The sequence below is a fragment of the Cucurbita pepo genome, chromosome LG02 (genome assembly GCF_002806865.2).
Source record: "Cucurbita pepo subsp. pepo cultivar mu-cu-16 chromosome LG02, ASM280686v2, whole genome shotgun sequence".
NCBI classification, from domain to species: domain Eukaryota; kingdom Viridiplantae; phylum Streptophyta; class Magnoliopsida; order Cucurbitales; family Cucurbitaceae; genus Cucurbita; species Cucurbita pepo.
Genome location: NC_036639.1, coordinates 14,265,794 through 14,291,586, shown reverse-complemented (window position 1 = coordinate 14,291,586; position 25,793 = coordinate 14,265,794). Strand labels below are relative to the sequence as shown.

The following is a 25,793-nucleotide window of genomic DNA, read 5'->3' as shown; positions in this document are numbered from 1 at the left end:
CTTGGTTACCAAATCTCCTGGTCTTTATGTACGTAAACATACACACATCAAACCGAACTAACTTTACTTTCGAGGATTGGGTTGGATTGAATTGGTTGGATTGAATTGGATAAGATTTCTGTTCCTTTAAATACACATTGTTTGTACTCTGCTTTGGTTGATTGTGATCGTTTCATTAGAATATATGCTGTGTGCTAAGCTACAAAGTTCTAAATTCGAAGATCCCACACACAACCATCTTCCACCTTACAATTTGTTTGGGTGTGGGACATTTTTTGTTCCTTCAAAGAAGCCCACATCTTTTGAATCCCAGTTTTCAAGAAAATGTCCATCTCCTGGATACATCCGGGATCAGTGGTGATAATTAGTTCGATTGGTTGAACACTTCTCTTATAGCTAAGACGACAAAGAAGAGCATTCAAAGGAAGAGCTTACAATTAATGAATATAGATTACAGCTGAAGCCTATGATAAACAAGCCAAGGAAGAAGATGACCAATGAGGAGAAAAGATCAACTGTCATATTATAGCACAGTTCAACTAACGAAACCAAACTCCATCTGATGTTTGCAGCTTCCAACGAAGTGAAGCAGTGGTGGTTTGAGGATTAATGCAATGCAGAACTTCAGCTTGCAGTAAAGTTCCAGGACCAACTTGCTTCCAGGGTTAATCATCATCTGTGTAGCAATCCAATAAATAATTATGGCTACGAACCTTTTAAGCCAAATTCATTCGCAGTTTTAGCTGTTAAATATCAACATAAGAAGGGAATCCTATGTCCACGAGTCTAGAAGATTATAATGAACAAAAAAATCTCAGAGAAATCAAAGCTCAACTGGCATAAAACATTTTACTTCAGCCAAAAGGTCAGAGGTTTGAATCTCCAACCCCATCCAACCCCAACATACCGTTGAACTAAAATAAAAATAAATAAGGTGAGAAGATGTAATTACAAGGCAATTCCAGAAACTAAGCAGTAGATTTTCTATTTGTAGTGGATTGAAGGAGTAACTACTCACCACTGCTAGGGTCAACATGTACAAAGAAGCTGGCTGCCACAATGAGGTAGCATAGAATAAGCATTAGACCTTTGAAATAATTTGACGTCCCCTCCTGCAAATATGACCATTGCCAAGAACATGAGAACAATGACTTATCGTACAGAACAAACAGAGATTAGGACAGCAATTGTTCGCATACCACAGTGTCTAATGCATTTATACCGAACTTATCATGATACCCACTTTTATTTCCCATTCTCGTTTATACTAAATTCATGTTTCGACGGAATGGCTTTGGGTATATAAACGGAACTTTTTAATGAAAATGCACCGAAAAGTTCAAAGTAATAGTCCCATAATGCAGAGTTAAATATGGAAGGATGGATAGAAGATAACGCACCTGCAACATAAAGGCCACCACTAGCACAGTTATAAACAGAGTTGCAGTCTCAAAGAGTTTAAAGTTCAAGTCCATTGGTATTCCCATACACCATCCAACAACGACGCAAAATGGGATCTGCAATCATCAATGGCACACAATACAGCTAAATGTTATAGAAGAGTTACACTAATGGTAATTCTGTTTCCATTCCACCTAAAGTTTTGTTAGAATCAACTGATTAAGTGTTATTAGGAACTTAAAAATAATCTTCAAGACTTACCACAAACATGGATATTTGTGTTGATGATCCAATAGCAACTCCAAGGGTGATGTTCTGCAGTAACTTTTAGGTCAATTAAGCCAATGAAAATAGATGATTAGATGAAAATGAAAAAAAATCCACAAAGTACTCACAAGCTTATCCTTCATGGCAAACATGATTGCACTTGCATGTTCAGCAGCATTTCCAACTATTGGCAACAAAATTACACTAATAAAAGCCACTGGCAAATGTAATGATTCAGATGCTCCCTGAGAGAATACACACCAACTAATTAAATTTGCCGGATNTTTTTTTTTTTTTTTTTTTTTTTTTTTTTTTTTTTTTTTTTTTGAGGGAAAAAATTAGAGAGTCCAGCGACCAAGATAAAAATGAAGTGCAGAATTTGAAGACTTCATATAGAAAATATGCGTGATCCGAAGGAAAATGAGAACAGACCATAGAACATGAGTTTGTCCCATAGGATTACTGTTTTAATCAGAAAAAATTATAGTGCTATAGCAGTACACAAAAATTCTTATACTACTTCTCTTCAATACTTGTCATAAAAGAAATATTTAAGAATGGTGTGAAGCCTAGAAGCCTAGCGTGTGTGTGTGTATATATATATATATATCACTAAATGACGTGTCAAATGCTAAATGAAAAGAGTTTGTACTGTGGTAGTACTAGAAACTTTCCCTGTTCAACCGTAGAATTTTGAGGTTAAGAGATTCACACAACATCAACATTTTAGGTGAGTGAAAAATAGTTTTTGTTCTTCTATATCTTCTTGCTGTTATTTTATCAACGGTTTCCAGAAAAGAAACCTACTGAACAAAGTTTGTAAGCTTCACTACAGAAAAGCTTTGAATTACCATGAATAAACATTAGAGTCAGGCCATGGATTAGAATAAAGTTGTAATGCTGATTAGAATAAAGTTTACCTCGATAGCATCAACAAGGTATCCAGATAAAATCGATACCCATACAGTCAAGATAGCAAGCCACCCAATTGCTTCCCAAGCATAAATCTCAGGATCCTCCTCAACTTCACCATCACCTTCCTAACGAATTATAAAAAGGCTAAAACCATTAGATATAAAAGCATCTCTGCTTGAAATGAAACTACTGCGTGGAAAAGATAGATTGCATTTTTTAGACCCACCTCATCAAGAGAACCATAGAGATTGTGCTGACTTTTTAGTTGAAAGAAAAGGAAGCTTGCATATGCAATTAACATTATACAACTGCTAAACCTTGAAAGAGACAATGCTGACTCTCCAGAATGAAGTTCTGTGTGGGTGAAATGGAGCACAGCCGGAAACGTTGTTCCCATAACAGCCATTAACAACAATCCTGAATTCACAACAGCAGTACCCTGTTGCCAAATAGTCAGATTTAAATGTAAACCAAGAAAATGGAGGAAAATATCACCACCGGTGAAGAACGTTTCCTAGAGTTCAAAACTTTGTACCTTATTGAAAGTCTGCACATTCTTATGATGAACAATCCCACCAGTGAAGAAAGCGCAACCAAGCACTAGGAGCATATTCGACAAGATTGATCCCAATAACGACTGTTGAACAACCCTAATCATCCCACTCTTTAATGCATAAATCGATATAATCATTTCGGTTGCATTTCCAAATGTTGCATTCAAAAGACCACCAACTGCAAAGTCCATTAAAACATTTGAGTTACTAGAGAAACTAACCGAACAGCCATCGATTAGAGATCAAACGAGGAACTACTTGAATAAACAAAATGACCAAAACAAGCAATGCCAGATCATGCTAGCAATTGTACCTGTTGGACCAGTATAGGAAGCAAGCTGCCTGCATGACGAGTATTTTTAAACGTAAGTGTAGCCCAATAGAAATAATATGAAATCCTAAACGGAGAATATGGGAGGCCAAATCTTACTCTGTTGCATAACCAAGACGTTCTGCCAAAGGTGTAATTCCAAGTAAAGTGAAAAAGAAGACCAAACCCTGACATATAAAGCTGATTATCAAGGAATTATGAACCATGAGACAGATCATACAAGCCACGGTACTAAGCAGCAAAAAGATCCTAAAGTTAGAATGTTCGAAGATCCAAGATTTTATGAGTACATCAATAGATGATATAAAGCATCACAACGAGGTCATCATAGACCATATCCTCATCAAATCAAATAATTAGGAAAACTATTTGATTGTCTAGGAGCTTCTGTTTCATGAAAGGCTTGCTAAATACAAGTCTTCCACCATTTCTTTGTTCTCAAATCTAGTCATGTCATTTGCTTAATACAAATTTCAGAATGCAACCAGTAAGATCATGAAGAGGAGTACTACTTCTTACATGCTTTCCAGTTAAATAATGTAGCAGGATTGCCAAAGGACCAAAAGGAAGTAACACGTTGATCTTTGCTTTAATCAACACTATTTTAGCACTTTCAAGAGGTCTAAAACGAATGTTGTTAGTCTTCCACCATCTTTTATCATCTGGGGAGGAACGCACATGAACCGTCTCACAGTCAAAGCTATGCGATAAGTTTTTCGCAACTGGTGTTCCCTTCAATGGAATATCTTCGTCAGATAGGTAATTTGTTCCCTCCTCTATCGATCCCATCTGCAAGCATAGTTATCTCGATCAATTAACCCTTTTCACTTCCAATACCAAAGACCCTTTTAGACAAAACTACAGTAAAATACAAATCTGGGTAGATTTACATGTGCTACCCATCAGCTACTTCATCTTCCACATGTCAACTCCGAAGCATTTTTAACTTAACAGAAAGAAGAAACCAGATCGAGTCGAGATTAGGACGAGGTTTAGTGAGTGCATGAATAGAAAGAGTGAGGGGGAGCATTTACCAGACAGGAGATGAACTTGAAGTGACGCAACGAGGATATCCAGGTCGAATCCCAGCTGCAAAATGATTAAGAACTCCTGAAATGGAGCTGAGATACCAACCTCAAAAGCAAGAAGGCGAAAGTAAGACAAGAAACAATCGGGTCCCACTAGATTGGATCGTATAGGTTGATTCGGTTGCTTAAAAATAAATACTTGGGTGACCACAGTCGGCAAAGGCCAGACAGAAGGAAAGATCTTCGAAATAAGATCCTCGAGTTCACAAAAATAATAAATAGATCAAGCGACGAAGAAGACGAGAGTGGGTGGCGATTAGGAAGGGAAGGCAAGACGGCAAGCTCCACAGCAGCTAGGAAGCTTCTGCGAAATATCGTCCTCTTGCGTCTTCCCCGCTGAGCTTTGACTTGTTTATTAAGTGTAATTTATATAAAATTAACAATAATAAAACAGAGTAAGTGGCCGTACACTTGTTCGATCCACCCCCATTGTTAGTTTGGAAAAGAACTCAAATTGTTCGATCCACCCCCATTGTTAGTTTGGAAAAGAACTCAAATCATCCGTACAGTTATTTTTTTTGGTGGGTAATTAGCAGAGGGTAAAAATCAATGTCTTGTGAGACGATGGCTGCTCTGCTTCTGCAAGTGAAAGTGGCATTGGGCACGGTTGAGAAATGGGTTTAAGCGATTTCTCCTCGTCTGGCCCATTAAAAAAAAGGTCAATTCCAAAGTCAAAATGCTTCATCGCTCCATGAAGGCAGCCCCCTCTGCCATTTATATCAGATTAGCATTGAAGTGTGCCAAAAAGAAAACACTATCCTAATCATCAAATGAAAGTTGGGTCCCTACGCCATTCTTATGTAACTTTTACAACTTACTTGATTTCACAAACAAATTCAAATGATTAAACAGAAGCCAGAAAGTGGGATTTCTTCCTTTCTACAGATCAAATCTATGATACCAAACTTCGGTTAAGGATATGCGAACTTCGACTGAGAACGGCAAGAAAAGAGAAGCAAAAAATGAACACCCATATATCCAAAACAACACCACAGTCTAATCTACAGAGCTTGAAGAGTTAAGGGAAAGAAGCTAGATCAAATTCGAGAAGGCTTGAATTTAAGCCATCGGCAAAAGATTACAGATTTACTGATCCAGCAAATCATTTCCCCATTCCTTCGGCTATTCCAGAAAAATTACAGGACAACAATGGCGTCATGCTTCTTAGGAAGACAGAGTAATTCAAGAAAAAAAAGGAGAAACCAATATGAGAAATTATCAGTCTCTTCTCTCTCCCTCAAGAAAAGCTGGAAGGACGAAGGGGCGGCGGAGGTAATAGTTGACGAAGATTCTGGTGATGAGTTTGCTGATTCTGGTACTGACTCGCCGCTCCATTTTTCCCCGCTATAAACGCATGTTCCAGTAGTGCAGCTGCAGTCCATCTCTTCCGAGCTTCTCTCTGCAAACAACAGGCAATAAAATGGCGAAACTCCGGCGACGCGGTGGGCGGCGCCTCCGGTGGCTGAGCCATACATATAGCACACATCAAGCTCGCCCAGTCCCCAGGCCTCTCCACGGCAAGAGGAAACCGTCCGAGGTAGAATTCCAATATGCTAACCCCAAAACTCCAAATATCCCCTGCGTAGCCATTGTACTGGCCCTGATTTAGATCGGAATTGATTCTCTCGGGGCTCATGTACGCAATAGTTCCAACGGAGGAATTGCAAGGATCCATCGTCTGTTCCAGGATTCGACCGACGCCGAAATCGGCGATCTTAACCTGCCTCCGGGAATTAATTAGGAGATTCGAGGGTTTGATGTCGCGATGTACGATGCGGCGGCTATGGAGATAAGCGAGGCCGCTGAGAATCTGGCGAGCCAAATCGGAGAGATGATGTTCTTGAGGGATGTGCGTTCCTTCCAGGGAGCCTCGATCCATGTATTCAAGGAGAACCTGGATTTCGCCGTTGTGATCGAACATATCGTGGCACTTGACCACATAGGGATTGTCAACGTCGCGAAGGATCTCAACCTCACGGCACATCTGAAGCCTAACCGCGTCCTCGTGGTTTCCATAAATGACCTTCAGAGCATAGACGCGGCCGGTGGGACGGTGAATCACTTTGTAGACGGTGCCTCCGCATCCACTTCCGATTCGACTGACTCGCTCAAAGTCGGCGAGGCTGAAAACCTGATGCTTCTGCGGCTGAGGCTGTGGCTGAGGCTCCGGTGGACGGTTGCCGTTGTGGAGTTGACTGGTGGAAGGAGGAGGAGCGGCGTTAGAAGACGTCGGAGGCAAAGGGAGAGGAACAGCCAAAGACGTATTGTCCCGCTGCGGAAGAGGAAGGGTTAGATTCGGGCGGCGACGAGGACGATCGGTGGCCGGATTTACACCCTGCGGCGGCTGAAGCGGTCTCATCTCTGTGCCTATGATGATGACGACAACAACGACGATGAAGGAGAACCCAATAGAAATCAGAATCGAACCAACCAGAAAAAGAAAACAAATAAATTGAAGAATTAGAAGAAGAAGAAAGGATGAAGAAAATCGATCTCGATGAAGAAGCAGAAAGAAAGTTCTTGGAAGAGGGGAAAGGGGAAAACCAAAATACTTTTAGGTCCAAAAACAAAAAAGACACGAGAGAGAGAGAGAGAGAGAGAGAGAGAGAGAGAAGTGGTTTTTCTTCTCTCTCTTTTTCTTCTTTTTTACTTTTGGGGGTTAACGGAAAGAAATTTATATATAATATATGTATTAGATCGAGGGAATCATATACATATTATGGAGAAGGACGTGGCGACGCGTGGGGAAGGAGCGTAAACAACACGAACCAATGGAGTTGGAGCATTATTGGAAAGGTCAATTATTTCAGAATGGCACGGAGCGTGTTCCTTGGAGCAATTGATATTTCACTTCCACGTCCACCGCCCAATGGCTAATACGTCCTTTTGTCTCTAATGCTATGGCTCCGTGTGAGCGGTCCATGCAACTCAGAAGGCCCATTTCCCCCAATAAGCCCAACCCCGGAGTAGTGGGCCGTTTCAGTTTCAATAACACCAATAAATTGTAACGGCCCACAATGATGGGCGACGGAACCGGCGAGCAGACACCGTTGATGGGAGCAATTATATCTATTTGTTTTGTGTTGTTTCTCCTTATCAGTGGGGTGGATAGTGGAAAGAAGGAATTCTTACAACACTCATCTTCAAAAACGTGGGCCCATTACAAGGTCAAATGTTGTTTCAATTTTGTTGTTATAATACAAATGCTAGAACAATGGGCAGCGTTCCTGTAAGAGCGGAGAAACCCTCCCTTGTGGGCCCCAGTTTTAGATCCAACTTTGAAAGCTTTCATTAATTGGTGGCCTCGTGGATTTAAGTGAAGACACACATCACATGCTCTGAGGTGGGGGTAAATGCGTAATTATCTGTTTCACTAGGTTGATGAATGTATAAGAAAAAGATGACTAGAAACAAAGTAAATATTTACTTGTTTTAGATTAAGTGGTTGGTAAATGATGTTTATTTACTCCCTAAATTTCAGCGCTCCTATTTTTAAGAATCCCCCAACCCCATTTCTCCACCATCAACATAAACTCAACCCTGTTTCCTTCCCCCATTCAAATTCCCCTTCAGCCCCCCTTTCACTCTCACCTTCCAAATCCATCTCCAATGGCTTCCTCCTCTGCCAATGCCCTCTTTTCCTCTTCCCTCGCACCCTCCATTCCCAAATCCCCTCTTCTCTCCATCTCCAACTCCTCTGTTTCTCTCAACCTCCTCCCCACTCTTCCTTCTTCTTCTTCTTCTCGCTGCAATTTTATTCCAATCCGCAGCGTTTTGAAGACGGTGGAAACCTTGGAGCTTCACACCTCCGATCTCGCCGACCCCACTTTCCCCAACACAAGATCCACCATTTTGGTCGCCGAGAAACTTGGAGAGGCCGGTCTGAAGCTTCTCCGGAGCTTCGGCGACGTTGACTGCGCTTACGACCTCTCGCCGGAACACCTCTGCGCCAAGATCTCTTCCTGCGACGCCTTAATTGTTCGAAGTGGCACCACGGTCAATCGACAGGTCTTTGAAGCGGCGAAAGGGCGGTTGAAGGTTGTCGGAAGAGCCGGTGTTGGTATTGACAATGTGGATCTTCAAGCCGCCACTGAGTTCGGTTGTCTTGTCGTGAATGCTCCGACTGCCAACACCATCGCCGCCGCCGAACATGGAATTGCGTTGCTTACTGCCATGGCTCGTAACGTCGCTCAGGCTGATGCCTCCATGAAAGCAGGTCGGTAATGGATGCTCTGTTTTGCGACCCAAAATTCAAAAACACCCTTTTGTTTTAACGATTAGATCTGCTAATAATTAGTAACCCAGGTTCCAAACTGAAGAATTCTTTTGAAAAAAAATGATCTTGAACTGTTGTTCTTGGTTTTAAGTTGAAAAATCTGAGCAGGATTCTACTGAAAAAGCCTCTGCTTAAAGCTAAAAACTATTTTTGGTCCGTACCTCTGTTTTGGCTGGTAGTGTATTGTCATCTATAAACGTATATGACACAAATCAATCACCTTGTCAGGTGAAAGATTTGTTCTCAGACAAAAAATTCAAAGAAAGAAAGACCCAAATCCTGACCTGGAAAAAATATTGATTACTAAAACTATTTTTATTTGTTCACAACTTTTTTACTATCATTTCATTTATTTGCTAAATTTTAAAGATAAAAAGATATTTTTTTTAAGTTTATAAATATCCGGAAACACATGTTTAGGAAGTAGGGAGAAAAAAAACAAAGAAACTGGTTGGAAGAAACAAAAGTTACATTTAATAATCAATTTATTTTTATAAAAGTAAAATATAAACACTGGTCGGAAAGGCAGGCAGAGAGTCTGTGTGTGTGTGTGTGTGTGTATTTGCATTGTTAATATTTTTAAAAATAAAAAGAAAAAATGGAGTGACTGTGGAGAATTGTCGAAATGGGTTTCCAGGAAAGTGGGAACGGAACAAATACGTGGGAGTGTCACTGGTGGGTAAGACACTGGCAGTGATGGGATTCGGGAAAGTGGGATCGGAAGTGGCGAGACGCGCCAAGGGATTAGGGATGCAAGTAATAGCGCACGATCCTTACGCGCCGGTGGACCGAGCCAGAGCCATCGGCGTCGAATTGGTGTCCTTCAACCAAGCCATTTCCACCGCTGATTTCATTTCGCTTCACATGCCGCTCACTCCGACGACCTCAAAGATTTTCAACGATGATACCTTTGCTCTGATGAAGAAAGGGGCTCGTCTGATTAATGTTGCTAGAGGAGGTGTGATTGATGAAGATGCCCTTGTTAGAGCCCTCGATAGCGGAGTGGTTGCCCAGGTAATTTCAATCCTACGCTTTGATTTCTATTGAATGGGAATGGAATGCGTTAATTTATTGGTGTTTGGTGAAATAGGCGGCGCTTGACGTCTTTGCAGAGGAGCCTCCGCCGAAGGACAGCAAGCTGGTGCAGCATAAGAATGTTACTGTCACGCCTCATCTTGGAGCTAGCACTAAGGAAGCACAGGTTTGCTTTCTACACCTAAATTGTGCATTTTTAAAATTGTGCATTTTTAATTGCAAATGTTTCAGGAAGGTGTTGCCATTGAAATAGCCGAAGCTGTCGTTGGAGCTTTGAACGGCGAACTTTCTGCCACCGCCGTCAACGCTCCCATGGTCGCCCCAGAGGTACTGTCGGAGTTGGCACCGTACGTGGTACTGGCGGAGAAACTGGGGCGGCTGGCGGTGCAGCTGGTGGCCGGAGGGAGCGGGATAAAATCAATAAAAGTGGTGTACAGAACAGGGCGAACCCCAGACGATTTAGACACGAGGCTGTTACGAGCCATGATCACGAAAGGCATAATCGAACCCATCTCGGACAGCCACATAAACCTGGTGAACGCGGATTTCACGGCCAAGCAAAAGGGACTCCGGATAAGCGAGGAGCGGGTGGAAGTGAACGCACCACCGGAGTATCCAGTGGACTCGATCCAAATCCTGGTCTCCAACGTGGAGTCGAAGTTCGCCAGCGCAGTGAGCGAGAAGGGTGAGGTGGCAATCGAAGGGAAGGTGAAGTACGGGGTGCCGCATCTGACACGTGTAGCGTCGTTCAACGTGGACGTGAGTTTGGAAGGGAAGTTAATCCTGTGCCGGCAGGTGGACCAGCCGGGGATGATCGGACGGGTGGGGAGCATTCTGGGAGAGAACAATGTGAATGTGAACTTCATGAGCGTGGGGAGGATGACGAGGAAGAAAAGGGCGATAATGGCGATCGGGGTGGATGAAGAACCCAATAAGGAAAGTCTGAGGAAAATTGGAGAAGTTCCTGCTGTCGAAGAGTTTGTGTTTTTGGACCTATAAGCTATGAAGCAAAATCACAGTCACTGCCGACATGTTTTTTTTTTTTTTTTGATTTGTTTTTGCTTTCGTTTTTGTTCTTGTTTTTGTTTTTTTGGTTTGGTCGTGTAATAGTTAAACTACCAAGGCAAGGCAGTTGGTGTTGTTGGAGCCGAGCCGGTGCCACTGGACTACCCAGTTTTTATTAGATTATATATTATTGAGATTAATTGTCCCACGTTTTAAAAATACATGAATTTATTTTTGTAAAAATTGACTTGACTTTGCTTCTAAGTGTGTTCTATAAACTAAACAATTTTTAAGTTTGGACCGGAACAACTAACAAAATGTTTTTTTTTTTTTTTATTTAATGCATAAAAGAAAAACGTGTGAAAACAAAAACCTGGAACTGGAAAAACGTTGAACAAGTGTGACTATTTTTAAAAGTAGATAATTTGAAGGTGAAGAAACTAGAAGGAAGCAACACGAAAGTCAACGATTTGAAAATCAAATAAATTTGAATGAAAACATATTTATGGAGAAGAGTTTGAAAATGGAAAAAAGACAAGAAACAATGCGTTCACACTTACGAGTGATTAAAGCGGCTGCAAAGTTGTGCCGCTGCCAACGACCATCCACACCAATTTTGCATTCTTCTACTCTCTTTCTTTCCCATTTCAAACTTCTTTCAACTCTCCAACCGACTTTCTTTTTCGGGCTCTACTCTGCCGCTTTTGCAGCTTCTTCTGGTGCAGATTTGTGGGTTACGTTGCTATGCAGCTTGTTTCCCACCATTTCTTGCTACTGGTATGCTTCTCTTTCCTTATCTATGTCGTTTCTGGTTTAACCTCCGATGGGTTGGCTTTATTGTCACTCCAAACCCGCTGGACTACCGACACCCCTTTTGTGCCTCCATGGAATGCTTCTCATTCCACTCCCTGTTCTTGGGCTGGGATTCAATGCGATAAAAACCTTCGTGTCACCACCTTGAATCTCTCTTCCCATGGGGTTTCAGGTCAGATTGGGCCCGAAATTGGGAATTTGACCCACTTGCGTACCATTGATTTGATATCCAACACTTTTTCTGGTGCAATTCCTTATGGGATAGGCAACTGTAGCCATTTAGAGTTCTTGGATCTCTCCCTTAACCAATTTGGTGGACAAGTTCCTCATTCCTTAACAAACCTTAGGAACTTGACGTTTTTGAACCTCCATTCCAATGTTCTAACAGGTGCAATACCCGACTCCTTATTTCAAATCCTGAATTTGCAGTATGTGTATCTTAGTGAAAATAGTCTCAACGGTTCTATTCCTTCCAATGTGGGGAATTTGAAGCAGCTGTTGCATTTGTATTTGTATGGAAATCAGTTGTCTGGAACCATACCTTCTTCCATAGGGAATTGTAGCCAATTACAGGATCTTTACTTGAACCAGAACCAGTTGGTGGGAGTGTTGCCCAATACCCTTAACCATCTTCATAATCTTGTGAATTTGGGTGTCAGCCACAACAATCTTGAGGGTCCAATTCCTTTGGGTTCCGGCAATTGCCAGAGTTTAGAATATATAGACTTGTCATTCAATGGTTATAGTGGAGGTATACCTGCTGGGCTGGGCAACTGTAGTGGCCTAACAACCTTGCTCATTGTAAATTCCAGCCTCACAGGTCATATTCCGTCCTCCATCGGTCAGTTAAGTAATCTTACAACTATCGATCTCTCTAAAAATCAACTATCAGGGAATATACCTTCCGAGTTTGGGGATTGCAAATCCTTGAAAGAACTGGATTTGTACGTCAACCAACTCGAGGGACGTATCCCGAATGAATTGGGTTTGCTACATGGATTAGAGGTCCTTCAATTGTTTTCAAATAGCTTGACTGGTGAGATTCCAATTAGCATCTGGAAGATTGCAAGTCTCCAGCATATTATTGTGTACAACAACAACCTTTCTGGGGAACTGCCCTTGATAATAACTGAGCTCAAGCACCTCAGAAATATATCTGTGTTTAACAACCAGTTTTCTGGAGTTATACCTCAAAGTCTGGGGCTCAACAGTAGTTTAGTGCAGGTGGAGTTCACTAATAACCAGTTCGTTGGTCGAATTCCACCTTATTTATGCTCGGGAAAGACATTACGCGTGTTAAATTTAGGTTTGAATCAATTTCAAGGTAGCGTACCTTCAGATATTGGAACATGTTCGACTCTTCAGAGGTTGATTTTGAGAAGGAATAATCTAATAGGGACCCTGCCAGAATTTAAGAGAAATCATGGCCTTCGGTTCGTGGATGCCAGTGAAAACAACCTGAATGGAACAATTCCCTCAAGTTTGGGAAATTGCATCAATCTCACCTCGATTAATTTGTCAAGCAACAAGCTTACAGGTCGTATACCTGATGAGTTGGGATATCTTGTGAACCTTCAAAGTTTGAGCTTGTCTCACAACATCTTGGATGGACCTTTACCATCTTCTCTGTCAAATTGTACCAAACTGGATAAGTTTGACGCAGGATTCAATTTATTGAACGGTTCTGTACCTCGTAGTTTAGCCAGCTGGAAAGTTATATCCACGTTGATATTAAAAGAGAATCGATTTACTGGAGGCATCCCGAACGTATTGTCAGAACTTGACAGCCTTTCACTGCTAGACCTTGGTGGCAATTTGTTTGGAGGTGAAATCCCTTCATCTCTTGGAGCATTGAAGAATCTGTTTTATTCCTTGAATCTCAGTAACAATGGGTTAACTGGCCAACTACCTTCTGAGCTAGCTAGTTTGGTCAAGCTTGGGGAGTTAGACATATCTCACAATAATTTGACTGGAAGTTTAAGCGTTCTTGGCGAACTAAGTTCATCCTTACTTGAGCTTAACATTTCTGATAATTTATTCACGGGTCCTGTGCCACAGACATTAATGAAGTTGCTGAATTCTGATCCCTCATTGTTCTCCGGTAACCCTGGGCTGTGCATCAGCTGTGATGGACTAGATGGCTTAAGTTGCAGCAGAACAAGCAGTATCAAACCCTGTGCTAGCCGTTCAAGCTCTCGTCTTAGCAATATACAAATTGCAATGATAGCTCTCGGAAGTTCGATCTTTATTGTTCTTTTGCTTCTCGGATTGGTTTATAAGTTTGTTTACAGAAGAAGAAACAAACAAAACATTGAGACCTCTGTTCAAGTGGGAGAAACTTCCTTGCTCAACAAGGTGATGGAGGCTACTGATAATCTAGATGAGCGGTTCGTCATCGGGAGAGGAGCACATGGCGTCGTTTATAAGGCTTCCCTAGATTCAAATAGAACTTTTGCTGTAAAGAAGCTTACATTTGTAGGATGTAAAGGGGGAAGGCAGAACATGGTTAAAGAAATTCGAACTGTTGGCAACATTAGGCACCGGAACTTGATCACTTTGGAAGACTTTTGGTTGGGAAAAGACCATGGTCTATTGCTTTACACATACCAGCCGAATGGAAGCCTTTATGATGTGCTGCATGGGATGAATCCATCTCCAGCTCTAACATGGAAAGTCCGGTATAATATAGCCACTGGTATTGCTCATGGATTGGCGTATCTTCATTACGATTGCGATCCTCCTATAATACACCGAGACATCAAACCGCAGAATATACTTCTAGATTCAGAGATGGAACCTCGTATCGCTGATTTCGGTCTTGCAAAGCTGCTGGATCAGACCTCTGCATCGACGACTTCTTCTTCTTTTGCGGGTACAATTGGCTACATTGCACCAGGTATCATTCTACACATATATTTTGAATTGGCTCTGGATGCTCGTGTTTTTTCTTTTTCCCTCTAAAGGATCGAATTGTGTTTTGGGGTTGTGACAGAGAATGCATTTTCAGCAGCAAAGAGCAAAGCTTCAGATGTGTACAGTTACGGGGTGGTTTTACTTGAGCTGATAACGGGAAAGAAGCCATCAGATGCATCATTTACGGAGTTCGGGAGTATCATGGCTTGGGTTCGGTCGGTATGGAACGAGACGGAGGAAATAGATAGAATTGTTGATCCAAGGCTGGTGGAAGAAGTTGTAAACTCTGATGAGAAGGAGCAGATTAAGCAGTTACTTATGGTGGTTTTGAGATGCACAGAAAGGGAGGCTAACAAGAGGCCAACAATGAGAGATGTAGTGAACCACTTGGTTGATTCAAACACAAGTCATGTCAGGAAATATGACTAACCTTATTGTCTCTTCAAAGCCACTGGACTATTGAGACTCCCTTTGTCCCTGTTTGGAATGCCTCTGATTTCACTCCCTGTTGTTGGGCTGGGATTCATTGTGATCAAAACCTTGAATCTCTCTTCCTATGGGGTTTCAGGTCACCTTGGACCCGAAATTGCCTTGACCACCAACGAATTCTCTGGTGCAATTTCTTCTGGGCTACGCAACTGTAGCTATTTAGAGTACTTGGATCTCTCCCTGAACCCCAATTAGTGGGAGAAATTCTTCGGTCGTTAATGCCCCCCTTAGGAACTTAGACGTTTTTGAACTTCGATGCAAATGGTGTAACTGGTGCAGTACCCGATTCGTTATTTCAAATATTAATAAAACGATATGCACTCCCGTTTTACTTCAATAAATGTTGACTCATATATCATATACTATTAATACACTTAAAAGTACTAATAAACAATATGCTGTTTTGATGTCTAATAACTTTTGATATAATCTCCAATATTGATGAGACTAACAAGTTCTTCCAAAATTCAAACGCCAAAATCTTCGAGATCCAATCCAAACAACATTGAGTCTAAGTCCTAAAAATATCAAAATTAGTTTTTTACACACAACATATGGATTTTCAAATTGGGGAATGCCAAAATCTCAATATTGGAGGAGACTGGAGCGTATACACACACATAAACCTAATCAGATCAAAATTAGAGTAAAATGGAAATAAAAGAGTAATAATAATCAGATTAAAAGAAAGTGCAAAATTTCATAAAATGATCTGCAAATATTAAGCCAAAATTAGCTACCCGTTACAAATATAGTTAATCTTTCAAAGAGCCCCTATGGCTTGATGAACAAACATTTAAATCATATAAAAAGGTCAACAAAATATTTATAACTATAGAAAGTACTCTTGTAAGTACACAATAACTACAAAAAAGAGGAGGAAAAAGGGAATAAAGAATAAGACAGCATGGAATTGCCACTTGTTTGTGGAAGCTAACATATAACAACAGATCCCTCTTTCTAGAAAGAGCAAGATATCTCAAAGGTCTAAACAAAAATGAACGGTAAAAAGAAAATAAAATGGCAACGAGTCCGAATGGCCGCAAAGCGAAGGAGGGCAGGCAATACAGCGACAGGTTGAAGCAAAATCTTAATAGTAAAAACCTCCAAATATTATTCATCAAATTTGAATGTTCATGAGCCTCCCTTCTGTTTCAAAGTGATCTTATCCCCGAGACTGAGAGCAATACCTTGAGTCTTGCTTCTTATTCTGATGTACCCACTCAACTTCTTATCTGCTTGCTTTTCAATGCTCACATTCACCAAAGCATCTTCTCCAAAAACACTCTTTGCATAAAGGTTAGCAGCAAGAAAACCACATTCGCCTTCCAATGCCGATCTGATGCAAAAAACAAAAGAGGAGAAAGAATTAAATACACGTAGTGTGAAGTTGGTGGTTATACCCAAAAAGTTTTTTAAAGAACCCTTGAATATGACATGGAAATTTCTATCCCTTAGCTTTCTCATCACCTTTGCACACCATGAAATATTTTCACAATTCATATAAAATGGTTAGTAGCACAAGCAAGGAGCGGTTCTCATTATAAACAGTATTTACGGAATGGAAAAAATCAGGTAGTTCACATTTGAGACAGCTGATACCAACGGGTAGTTGCAACAGAGCAAGTCCCAGCAGAAAGAATTTTAAGTTAAGAGAACATCGCAGTAGCCGGAGATGGCGGAATATAATATGAACATCTAAACCGTTCTATAGTGCAGGTGTCCTATCCACATAAGCATAAAGCAACCAAAGGTAAGAGAGGGGGTACTAGATTAAAGGATCTTACATTGGTGTCAGGCACTTCATATTAGTCGACTTCATAATGTGATTTAAAAATTCCTTTTCATCTTGAATTATTGTATTCACAGCAACCTGCAGTCGACAAAACCCATAATCAAATTTTAGCGTAGGATCAATTACTTTAATACCTTGAAATAGGAAAAGGAAAGTTCACATTAAAAATTGTATATCTATGAAGCGAATAAGCAGTCCTATCTCTGCTGCACAAGCAAGGGTCAAAGCCAATAAATATCCTTGATAGATAACACAAAGTCCAAAACCTTTCAAACATACTCATCAAAACGGAAAACAATACCAAAAGTAGAGAAGGCAACTTCCATGCAAGGCATTCTCAAGACATCAAAACAAGCCAATCCAAATCAAAAGTTTGGAAAAGTAATCTGATCATAGACAACATACCGAAGTGCATGAATCCAGACCTTAACCACTCAATGTAATGAAACCTTTTTTTTTTCAAGGTGCAAATTTAATAATGTATAAGGGCTTGCTGAGCTATCCTCTCCCATCGAAGAACTCAGACTACATCCATTGTCAATGTCAAGACGGCCTATATTCAGTTCAGAAAATTTGAACATTGAACTCTCTATTATATTCTTTCACCAAGCCCTGGTTGGTCATCAACGGCAAGTACAAATATAATTGTGGTAGCTTTAAGGCGAATGCAACCAAATAATATAGAGTACGTACCTTGTTTTCCCACTCAAATTCAGCCCACATTGCTCTAAATGCCACATCAGTACAGGATGCTGGAGAAATGTAATCCATGATATCTATGTGGATATCATTAAGAACGATGACAGTTCTCTCGAGCACATTAGAAGAAGTCTCATATACAATGTTACCAAATATGACTCCTGTTTCAGTAGAAGAAACCTTGATGTTAGCCTTTATTTGTTTGCTCAACTCCGGAGCAAGTGTATAGTTTTGAGGGCGTTCAACAAGTTTGAGGTCACCCATAGTGGCCAACTCTAGGCACAAATTCTGAAGAGTCTCTTTGGTTCTGTTAATAACTGTAACATCAAGAACAATGTCATAATGATGAACAGTGACATAAGCTTCTGCATAAACAGGGTCACTGAATCCAGTTAGTTGAAGAATGCGATTGAGTTTGTTTGCATCATCCCCATCCTTTGTAAACTCTCCAGTAGCACGTTTGAGATCATCTTGGACCTCATCTTCCAATTCTAGCTGACTCATGCCCTGAAAAATGTTCACAGAATTAATGAAAAACAAGAAGCCAAGTAAATTGTTGATTTAGAATATGAGAACTTGAAAACTCCAGTATAATGTGCACAGGAATTGGAACTTGAGACCATCAGAATTCTGGAAAAGATCACTCCAGAGCCCTTACGAATAAGATTATTCCACAAGGAACTCAAAGAAACAGGTATTGACATCGTATACCAATACTTAAAATACTTTTAAAAAATATATGGAATCCAACTTCATTCAAGCTCAATTCCAAGTTGGACTGAAATATGCCAATATCAATAACATTAGGACAAAACCTAATATCTTACATTACTACTTTCAGAGGAAAAAGGAGGAGCTTAAAAATGACATGGAAGTAGTATCCTTCTATCAGAAGTAACCCCCCACACGAGATTTCTTCATACAAAGAAAATTGAGATCAACCAGATTAAAAATTATTATATTAACCTCTACAAACCATGATACAGAAAAATAGAAAAATCAAATCTAATAGTAATCTAAGAACCATACAGGAGACAGCAGGTGAAATGCTCATTACCTTCCTGCTTTTTAAGTGGTAAAAATCAATTAGATCATCTGGCTGTGCATGAGATATCTGTGCCCTGGCTTTTATCTCTTCAGTTTCATGGCGCTGCTTTTCAGCCAGCATTTTCACAAAGCTTTGTCTGCAGGATTGCAACCATATCTTCCTCACGTCATCGCCAGTATTGCTTAGCAATCTAATACAAAGGATAATCCGATCACGTGAATCATTATCAATTGGATGAGGAAGAAACGAAGATTCACCCAGTTGCAACATAGAAACCATAATCAATAATGCCTGAGTAAGAGTTCTGTTCACTTCGACTTTGGAAGCCTGAACCTCTTCTAGCCTCAAAACAAGCTTAGTAAGTGTGCAAGCCACAACTGCCCCAAGGAAAAAGTCGCCAGAAAGAATCAAGGATCTCAAATTTCCAATAGAGGATAGGGATCCTTGAACAAGGGTAGGCGGGGACATTGCAGTCTCAAGTGCAGCACTTTGGGTAGCATAGGTTCCATCTGCAAGAATGGCAGGCCTTCTAGAGGATACCGTGGTTGAGCTTACCTGTTGAGAACTTTTTGAAGACTCTTGTGCCTCTCCTTCCTCTGAAGCTGTGTAGAAAGGAAGGTCACCAAGACAGCTTTTTATGCTAGAGATTCCACTCTCAACTTCAGAGAGCGAGAGACAGTACTCTCCAATGATCCAAAGCGCACAAGAGCACACTCTTGCCGCACGTATCTGGTAGAATGTGTCCAATAGTCTCGTAATGATAGAAACTCGCAATTTGGGATTTGTCTCAATGATCTCACGTACAAAAACGACAACATCCATTGCAGAAGCAACGTTGGTATCACTCAAGAAATCCATCAAGAGATGTACCACTGTGCTGGCGACCTCAGGGAACTTTATTGCACAGGTATGTATAGCCTGCACCAGCATTTGCCTATATTCCCCATTCTTCTCATGCTCTCCACTTTGAGTCTTCACCACCTCCTTCTTCAGCAACATAACGACTTCATCAATATTCCTAGGAGTAATCAATTCAAGGGCAATATCGATAGTTTTCCTCCTAATATCAAGATTTGGGCTGGAAAGTGCTCGAAGCACATCCATTACTAGTTCGACCATGATCTCCCTATGAGATGTCTTAAGCTCATTAAGCCTATCGAGAACAATAAGCTTTACGTTATTATCACTTTGGGAGAGTAAAAGCTGGCAGTAAGTATTTGCAGCGGCTCTAATAGCCGTGGGAGCGGAGGAAAGAGATACAAGAGTTCCAGCGCACTCATAAATGACGGCAGTTGACGGAGAATTCAACAAAGATATAATGATCTTAATATATTTGCCTTTCTCAGCCTTATTGGCCCGGCAAACCTTCTTGATTAATTCTAAGACAACCATCTGAAGCTGCTCCCCCCAATCAGTCATCCTATCGATGTTAGTAAAGAGGTAATTGATGGCCCTTTCTTGGGCACAATTGAAGAGCATAAGAAAAGCATTTCTCTTACTTGAATTATCTTGCTCGGAGGTCAAGAACTTCTCGATGATCTCAGGTGCACTATCCAGTAATTGCTCCCCTTGAGGAAGCTTGTAAACAGACATGACCGCAAGCACCGCATTCCGCCGAACGAAAGGGTGACGATGCTCCAAATTGGTGAGAATGGAAGGGATCAGCGGCTCAATGATCTCGGTCTCATTCAGACGGCAGAGAAATCGCAGGGTGACGCCACGAATATACTCGTTGGGATGCTGAAGATTGTTACGGAGGTTCTGGCAAATAAGAATCATCTCCGGCAGAACTTTACCGCGGGTATCAGTCTTGTCGATGATCTCCAAATACAAAAGGAGGAGCTTCTGGATGGTGTGGTCATCAGAGGGAAGCACGTAGCGTATAATTGTGATGAAAAGCTGAGGAATGGTTTCCCCATTAAGCAAAAGCATAATCGCTTTTTTCAATGCTTCAATCTTGGATTCAATGTCATTCCCTTCCAAAGCTTCCTTGATCTCATTCGCCATGGCTGGGGTGCCCTTGTCGAAGTGCACCAACAGAGTGCACGACTTCTCCATATCTGCTATTCTCTTTGTTTGAGATCTCAAAGAAAATGAAATTAAGGGAACAGAGATTGAGAGGAAACAGAGATTGAATTCAGAAAATTCAAAGATCTAGGTTGAAACAGAGAGCAGGAATTGAAGAAACTACCTGATTTGCTTGGTGAAGGAAATTAGATCTCGAGAAGTTTGGTGCCTTTGGCTGATGTGAGGAACTCTCAACCTGTAAGAGGGAATGCAGATCTGGTCGTTTCAAGGACTAAGAAGTACCTGTAAAACAAATGAGAGAAACGCATGCTTCTTCCTGGAGCCTGGGCCCATTAGTTATTGGGCCAAAGTTCTTAAATGGGCCCCAACCGGTTCTAATTTCGGAATTTCCCCCTTTTTCTTTTAGAAAATGTAATAAATAACACTTTATTTTGAATGAGCTGTGGTAAACAAATTATTTAATTTTCAAATTATATACAGTAATTACTTGATTATTTAATTACTTAAATTTGAAATTATTTAATGTCACTTTCGTTTTGAACTATGGTATATTATAATAATATAAATATAATTTATTAGTCTTTCTATTATAGTCATTCAATATGACCTATAGAATATTTTTTTTGTCTAAAGTTAATCAAATTTAAAAAGTTCTAAAATAAATATTTATATATGAAGTTAAGTATAATTGAATTACAATATAATTTATATTCTGGACTTAAAAGTGAATAGTAAAATAAAATACTTATTTAAAATCTAAAACATGAATATTGAGTGTTTATGAAAGCTACATATCCACGGAGAATATATTTATTCGAAACAGTAGAGATGGGGAGGAAGTCGAGGGTGGGCTACTGCCTGGAGAGGAAATTTCTTGGGAGTTGAAAGACCAAACACTTCTTCCAAGTTCAAGTCTTCCTTCTCCATCTCCCCACCCAACTTCCAACAGAACCCATGCAACAGATTGGCAAGACTCGAGTGTATAACCTTGAGGCCAAGACTGTATCCAGGGCACATCCTTCTTCCCGACCCAAACGGCAACAGCTCGAAGTCCTGCCCTTTCACCTCCACGCTGCTTCCCATGAACCTCTCCGGGTCAAAAGCATGTGCGTTTTTCCACACCTCCGAGTCCCTCCCAATCGTCCACACGTTCACAAGCACCCTCGTCCCTTTCACTATGTCATACCCTGCAATCCGACAGTCCTCCCGACACATTCTCGGCACTAGCATTGGCGCCACAGGGTGCAGCCTCATCGTCTCTTTCGCAATTGCGTTTATGTAAGGCAAATTGACAATGTCCTTCTCCTCCACCCATCTTCCCCTCCCGATCACTCTATCAAGCTCCTCCCTTGCCTTGCCGAAGATCTCTGGGTTTTTCAAGAGCTCCGACATTGCCCACTCCACTGTCACTGCCGAGCTCTCTGTTCCACCTGCTATAAGATCCTGCGTAAATGCCTTCACTCCATGCCTTTCAAGCTTCACTTCAAGATTGGGATCATCAGCCAGTTGCAACAAAACATCCACCATATCCTTCCCCACATAACCCTCAACTCCTTTTCTTCTTTCATTATGTTCATCCAGCACATGCTCAAGAAATCTGTCGAATTTCTTGCTCAGTGCCTTCATTCTCTTCACGTACCCCTGCAAATCCAAGAAATCAATCCATGGTATCGAATCCCCAATGTTGAGCACGCCACTCAGCAAGAACAGCTCGTCCAACATTTTCTTGAACTCATCTGGACTAGCAATCCCATTTTCTGACTCCTCTGTGTACTTCTTCCCCAACACCATTCGACTTATCACGTTCAAACTCAGAGTAGACAAGTAGTCTTTGAGTTGGATTCCTTCGCCGCAAGATTTGTATATTTCTTTAATCAAACCCTTCATTTCTTCCCTACGAATATACTCATAGGAATCGAGTCTTCTCGCACTGAAAAGCTCCAACAAACACATCTTCCGAGCTTGACGCCAATAAGGGCCATATTGAGACCAAGTGATGTCGGAGTAGTTATAGGTGGTGTACTTTCCAGCGGCGGTTTTGGGGCGGGACACGAAGTTAAGATCATGGGTTTTGAGGAAAATCTTAGCCATCTCGACGGAGGAGCCAACAACCACAGGGAATGAGCCGAAACGAAGCTGCATGATGGGGCCGTATTTCTTGGAGAGTTGGTGAATGGACTGGTGCGGCAGAGAACCAATCAAGTGGAGATTTCCGATGAAGGGCCAAGGCTTGGGTCCCGGCGGTGGATTGAGATTTGGACGGCGGAGGCGGCGGGAGAGGAGGAGGATGGCGAGAGTGGCCATCCATGCTGCTGCGTAAAAAACCCAAGAAGGAATTTGAATGTCCATGGCGATTAGAAACAGAGAAGGAAGTGTAGATGAGGGAGAGATGTTTGGCGATGATGGTGGAAGGCAGTGATGTTGGAAAGGCTATAAATAGGCATGGAAACTGGGTAGAAAAGAAGTAGGGATGTGTGTAAATTGTGGAGTAGTTGCATGTAAATGGAAACCTAACTAATTAATTTCTATGAACTTTCAGCTGAAATTCTTGTGAAACACGACCACTCGACATGGATTTGCAGTAATTTCCATCGGACATTGTCGGGTTGGTAGGCACTTGCAAATTTCAATTGAAACAAAGTCCAATTCAACATAATTATATTATCCCATTAATTTCTAGCAACATAATTATATTATCCCATTAATTTCTAGGAACATAATTATATTATCCCATTAATTTCTAGGAACATAATTATATTATCCCATTAATTTCTAGGAACATAATTATATTATCCCATTAATTTCTAGGAACATAATTATATTATCCCATTAATTTCTAGGAACATAATTATATTATCCCATTAATTTCTAGGAACATAATTATATTATCCCATTAATTTCTAGGAACATAATTATATTATCCCATTAATTTCTAGGAACATAATTATATTATCCCATTAATTTCTAGGAACATAATTATATTATCCCATTAATTTCTAGGAACATAATTATATTATCCCATTAATTTCTAGGAACTCGCAGCTTAAAATCCTATGAACCACAAAACAGAGAGGACAAACCCAGGGGCCATGTCAGTGTGAAACTAGTCGGGTGGTTACGGTACCATAATTTCTCAGAAATTCTCACAACCAAAAGTAATGGTGGACCATATAGTGAAAATTTCCATGAATTGCAAGTACTAATATTTTTCTATTTTTCTACTACTTTATTGGCCGTTGCACTTCCATACCCAATTCCTCAAAACAATAAATATATATATATATATATATAAGAAAAACTAAATTTGTGAGATTTAAGACACCACCAACTCAGTCCATCAGACAAGAGTAAAGATGAGGCGGAAGGCGAGGTTGTGCAATAGCCAGGAGTGGAAATTTCTTGGGAGTTGTGAGGCCAAACACTTCCTCCATGTTCAAATCTCCACCCAATTCCCACGTAAATCCATGCACCAGATTGGCTAGAGTCGACATCACAACCTTTAGACCAAGACTATACCCAGGGCACATCCTCCTTCCAGACCCAAACGGTAGAAGCTCGAAGTCCTGCCCTTTCACGTCTATGTCCTTCCCCACGAACCTCTCTGGATTAAACTCATCTGGGTTCTCCCACACTGTAGGGTCTCTCCCAATGGTCCACACATTCACCAACACCCTCGTGCCTTTGGGTATGTCGTAGCCTGCAATTTGGCAGTCCTTATTACTCAATCTGGGCACCAACATTGGTACCACAGGATGCAGCCTCATCGTCTCTTTTGCTATCGCATCCATGTATTCCAAATTCACAATGTCTTTCTCTTCTACCCATCTCTCCCTTCCAATCACTCTGTCAAGCTCTTCTGTTGCCTTCTCTAAAATCTCTGGCTTTTTCAAAAGCTCTGACATTGCCCATTCCACTGTCACTGTTGAGGTATCAGTTGCACCTGCTATAAGATCCTGAAAGTACTTCAAAGTAAGTGTGAGTGCCATGGATTTGACCACGATCCAAAATATATTAAAATGGAGGGAAACAAAGAAATGGTTAATTCTATTGGTGTTGTCTGAGTAAAAAGTCCTTTCCTTTTTTACCGGTTATGGGTGAGGAGGGATTCGAACCCCCAACTCTGTGGTTCGTAGCCACGTGCTCTAATCCTTGAGCTACAAGCCCCAACTCCTTTCATTATGCCGATCCAACACATGTTCAAGAAACCTATCAAATTTCTTACTTATTGCCTTCATCCTCTTCACATACCCCTGCACATCCAAGAACTCAATCCAGGGTATTAAATCCCCAATGTTTAGCACACCACTCAGCAAGAACAACTCATCCATCATTTCCATGAACTCGTCTGGACTAACGATGCCATTCTCCGACTCGTCCGTGTACTTCTTCCCCAGCACCATCCGACTAATAACATTCAAACTCAGAGTAAACAAGTACAATTTAAGCTTAATGGGGTTTCCAGAAGAATTGTATATTTGTTTAAGCAGCCCATTCCTTTCTTCCCTTCGGATGTACTCGGAAGAATCAAGTCGCTTGGCACTGAAAAGCTCCAACAACCATATCTTCCGAGCCTGACGCCAGTAAGGCCCATACTGAGACCAAGTTATGTTGGAATAATTATAAGTCATGTATTTTCCAACCGCGGTTTTGGGGCGGTACACGAAGTTAAGATCATGGGTTTTGAGGAAAAGCTTAGCCATCTGGACGGAGGAGCCAACAACCACAGGGAATGAGCCGAAACGAAGCTGCATGATGGGGCCGTATTTCTTGGAGAGTTGGTGAATGGATTGGTGCGGCAGAGAACCCATCAAGTGGAGATTTCCGATGAGGGGCCAAGGCTTGGGTCCCGGCGGGAGATTTGGGCGGCGGAGGCGGCGGGAGAGGAGGAGGAGGAGGATGGCGAGAGTGGGCATCCCTGCTGCTGCGTGAGAAAGCCACGAAGAAACATCCATTGGGGGCGATTTGATGATGGTGGTGAGGCAATGGAAGGGGTATTAGTAAAGCATGGATATCCCAATTGTGTGAATAAATTGAGTGGCTGCAACTTAAAAACTTAAAACGTAGTGAGAAAATGTGAGGAAGAATTTAAAAACTTAAAAAACAAAAAACACGTGGTGGGTGGGATGTCCCGTCACT

General features: G+C 41.2%; 7 protein-coding genes across 10 annotated transcripts; 2 read left to right on the top strand and 5 right to left on the bottom strand.

The window, feature by feature from the left end:
* Positions 1–364: 364 nt before the first annotated feature.
* Positions 365–4,902, bottom strand: LOC111785683 (vacuolar cation/proton exchanger 3-like). 2 transcript variants are annotated; one of them, XM_023666066.1, is made up of 13 exons: positions 4,503–4,902; positions 4,359–4,414; positions 3,988–4,257; positions 3,568–3,635; positions 3,451–3,479; positions 3,119–3,315; positions 2,810–3,022; positions 2,589–2,708; positions 1,797–1,913; positions 1,663–1,716; positions 1,401–1,517; positions 1,019–1,112; positions 365–676 (listed from the first exon to the last, which is right to left on the bottom strand). In XM_023666066.1, exons 3-13 carry the CDS (start codon positions 4,255–4,257, stop codon positions 666–668), a joined length of 1,290 nt encoding a protein of 429 aa, XP_023521834.1. In that variant the 5' UTR covers positions 4,359–4,414; positions 4,503–4,902; the 3' UTR covers positions 365–665. The 2 variants fall into 2 exon arrangements, with proteins under 2 accessions (XP_023521834.1, XP_023521840.1); XM_023666072.1 differs by lacking the exon at positions 4,359–4,414 and having other exon boundaries at positions 523–676.
* A 534-nt stretch (positions 4,903–5,436) lies between these two features.
* On the bottom strand, positions 5,437–7,189 carry LOC111789298 (mitogen-activated protein kinase kinase 5-like). The gene has a single exon (XM_023670018.1). It carries the CDS (start codon positions 6,913–6,915, stop codon positions 5,794–5,796), a length of 1,122 nt encoding a protein of 373 aa, XP_023525786.1. The 5' UTR covers positions 6,916–7,189; the 3' UTR covers positions 5,437–5,793.
* An 806-nt stretch (positions 7,190–7,995) lies between these two features.
* On the top strand, positions 7,996–11,093 carry LOC111789362 (D-3-phosphoglycerate dehydrogenase 2, chloroplastic-like). The gene is made up of 4 exons (XM_023670113.1): positions 7,996–8,772; positions 9,470–9,846; positions 9,923–10,033; positions 10,099–11,093. Exons 1-4 carry the CDS (start codon positions 8,166–8,168, stop codon positions 10,864–10,866), a joined length of 1,863 nt encoding a protein of 620 aa, XP_023525881.1. The 5' UTR covers positions 7,996–8,165; the 3' UTR covers positions 10,867–11,093.
* A 419-nt stretch (positions 11,094–11,512) lies between these two features.
* On the top strand, positions 11,513–15,410 carry LOC111787785 (receptor-like protein kinase). Its single transcript, XM_023667835.1, has 2 exons — positions 11,513–14,581; positions 14,678–15,410. The coding sequence occupies exons 1-2, from the start codon at positions 11,617–11,619 to the stop codon at positions 15,025–15,027; spliced, it is 3,315 nt and encodes a 1,104-aa protein (XP_023523603.1). The 5' UTR covers positions 11,513–11,616; the 3' UTR covers positions 15,028–15,410.
* A 472-nt stretch (positions 15,411–15,882) lies between these two features.
* Positions 15,883–20,949, bottom strand: LOC111787924 (coatomer subunit beta-1-like). Of its 3 annotated transcripts, none has more exons than XM_023668019.1 (5): positions 20,821–20,949; positions 18,639–20,712; positions 17,576–18,088; positions 16,875–16,960; positions 15,883–16,426 (listed from the first exon to the last, which is right to left on the bottom strand). In XM_023668019.1, the coding sequence occupies exons 2-5, from the start codon at positions 20,685–20,687 to the stop codon at positions 16,222–16,224; spliced, it is 2,853 nt and encodes a 950-aa protein (XP_023523787.1). In that variant the 5' UTR covers positions 20,688–20,712; positions 20,821–20,949; the 3' UTR covers positions 15,883–16,221. The 3 variants fall into 3 exon arrangements, with proteins under 3 accessions (XP_023523787.1, XP_023523788.1, XP_023523789.1); XM_023668020.1 differs by having other exon boundaries at positions 18,639–20,699; XM_023668021.1 differs by having other exon boundaries at positions 18,639–20,689.
* A 426-nt stretch (positions 20,950–21,375) lies between these two features.
* Positions 21,376–23,130, bottom strand: LOC111789026 (cytochrome P450 71A1-like). Its single transcript, XM_023669635.1, has one exon. The coding sequence runs from the start codon at positions 23,004–23,006 to the stop codon at positions 21,468–21,470; it is 1,539 nt and encodes a 512-aa protein (XP_023525403.1). The 5' UTR covers positions 23,007–23,130; the 3' UTR covers positions 21,376–21,467.
* An 842-nt stretch (positions 23,131–23,972) lies between these two features.
* On the bottom strand, positions 23,973–25,704 carry LOC111788362 (cytochrome P450 71A1-like). The gene is made up of 2 exons (XM_023668677.1): positions 24,826–25,704; positions 23,973–24,714 (listed from the first exon to the last, which is right to left on the bottom strand). The coding sequence occupies exons 1-2, from the start codon at positions 25,607–25,609 to the stop codon at positions 23,987–23,989; spliced, it is 1,512 nt and encodes a 503-aa protein (XP_023524445.1). The 5' UTR covers positions 25,610–25,704; the 3' UTR covers positions 23,973–23,986.
* Positions 25,705–25,793: the final 89 nt, after the last annotated feature.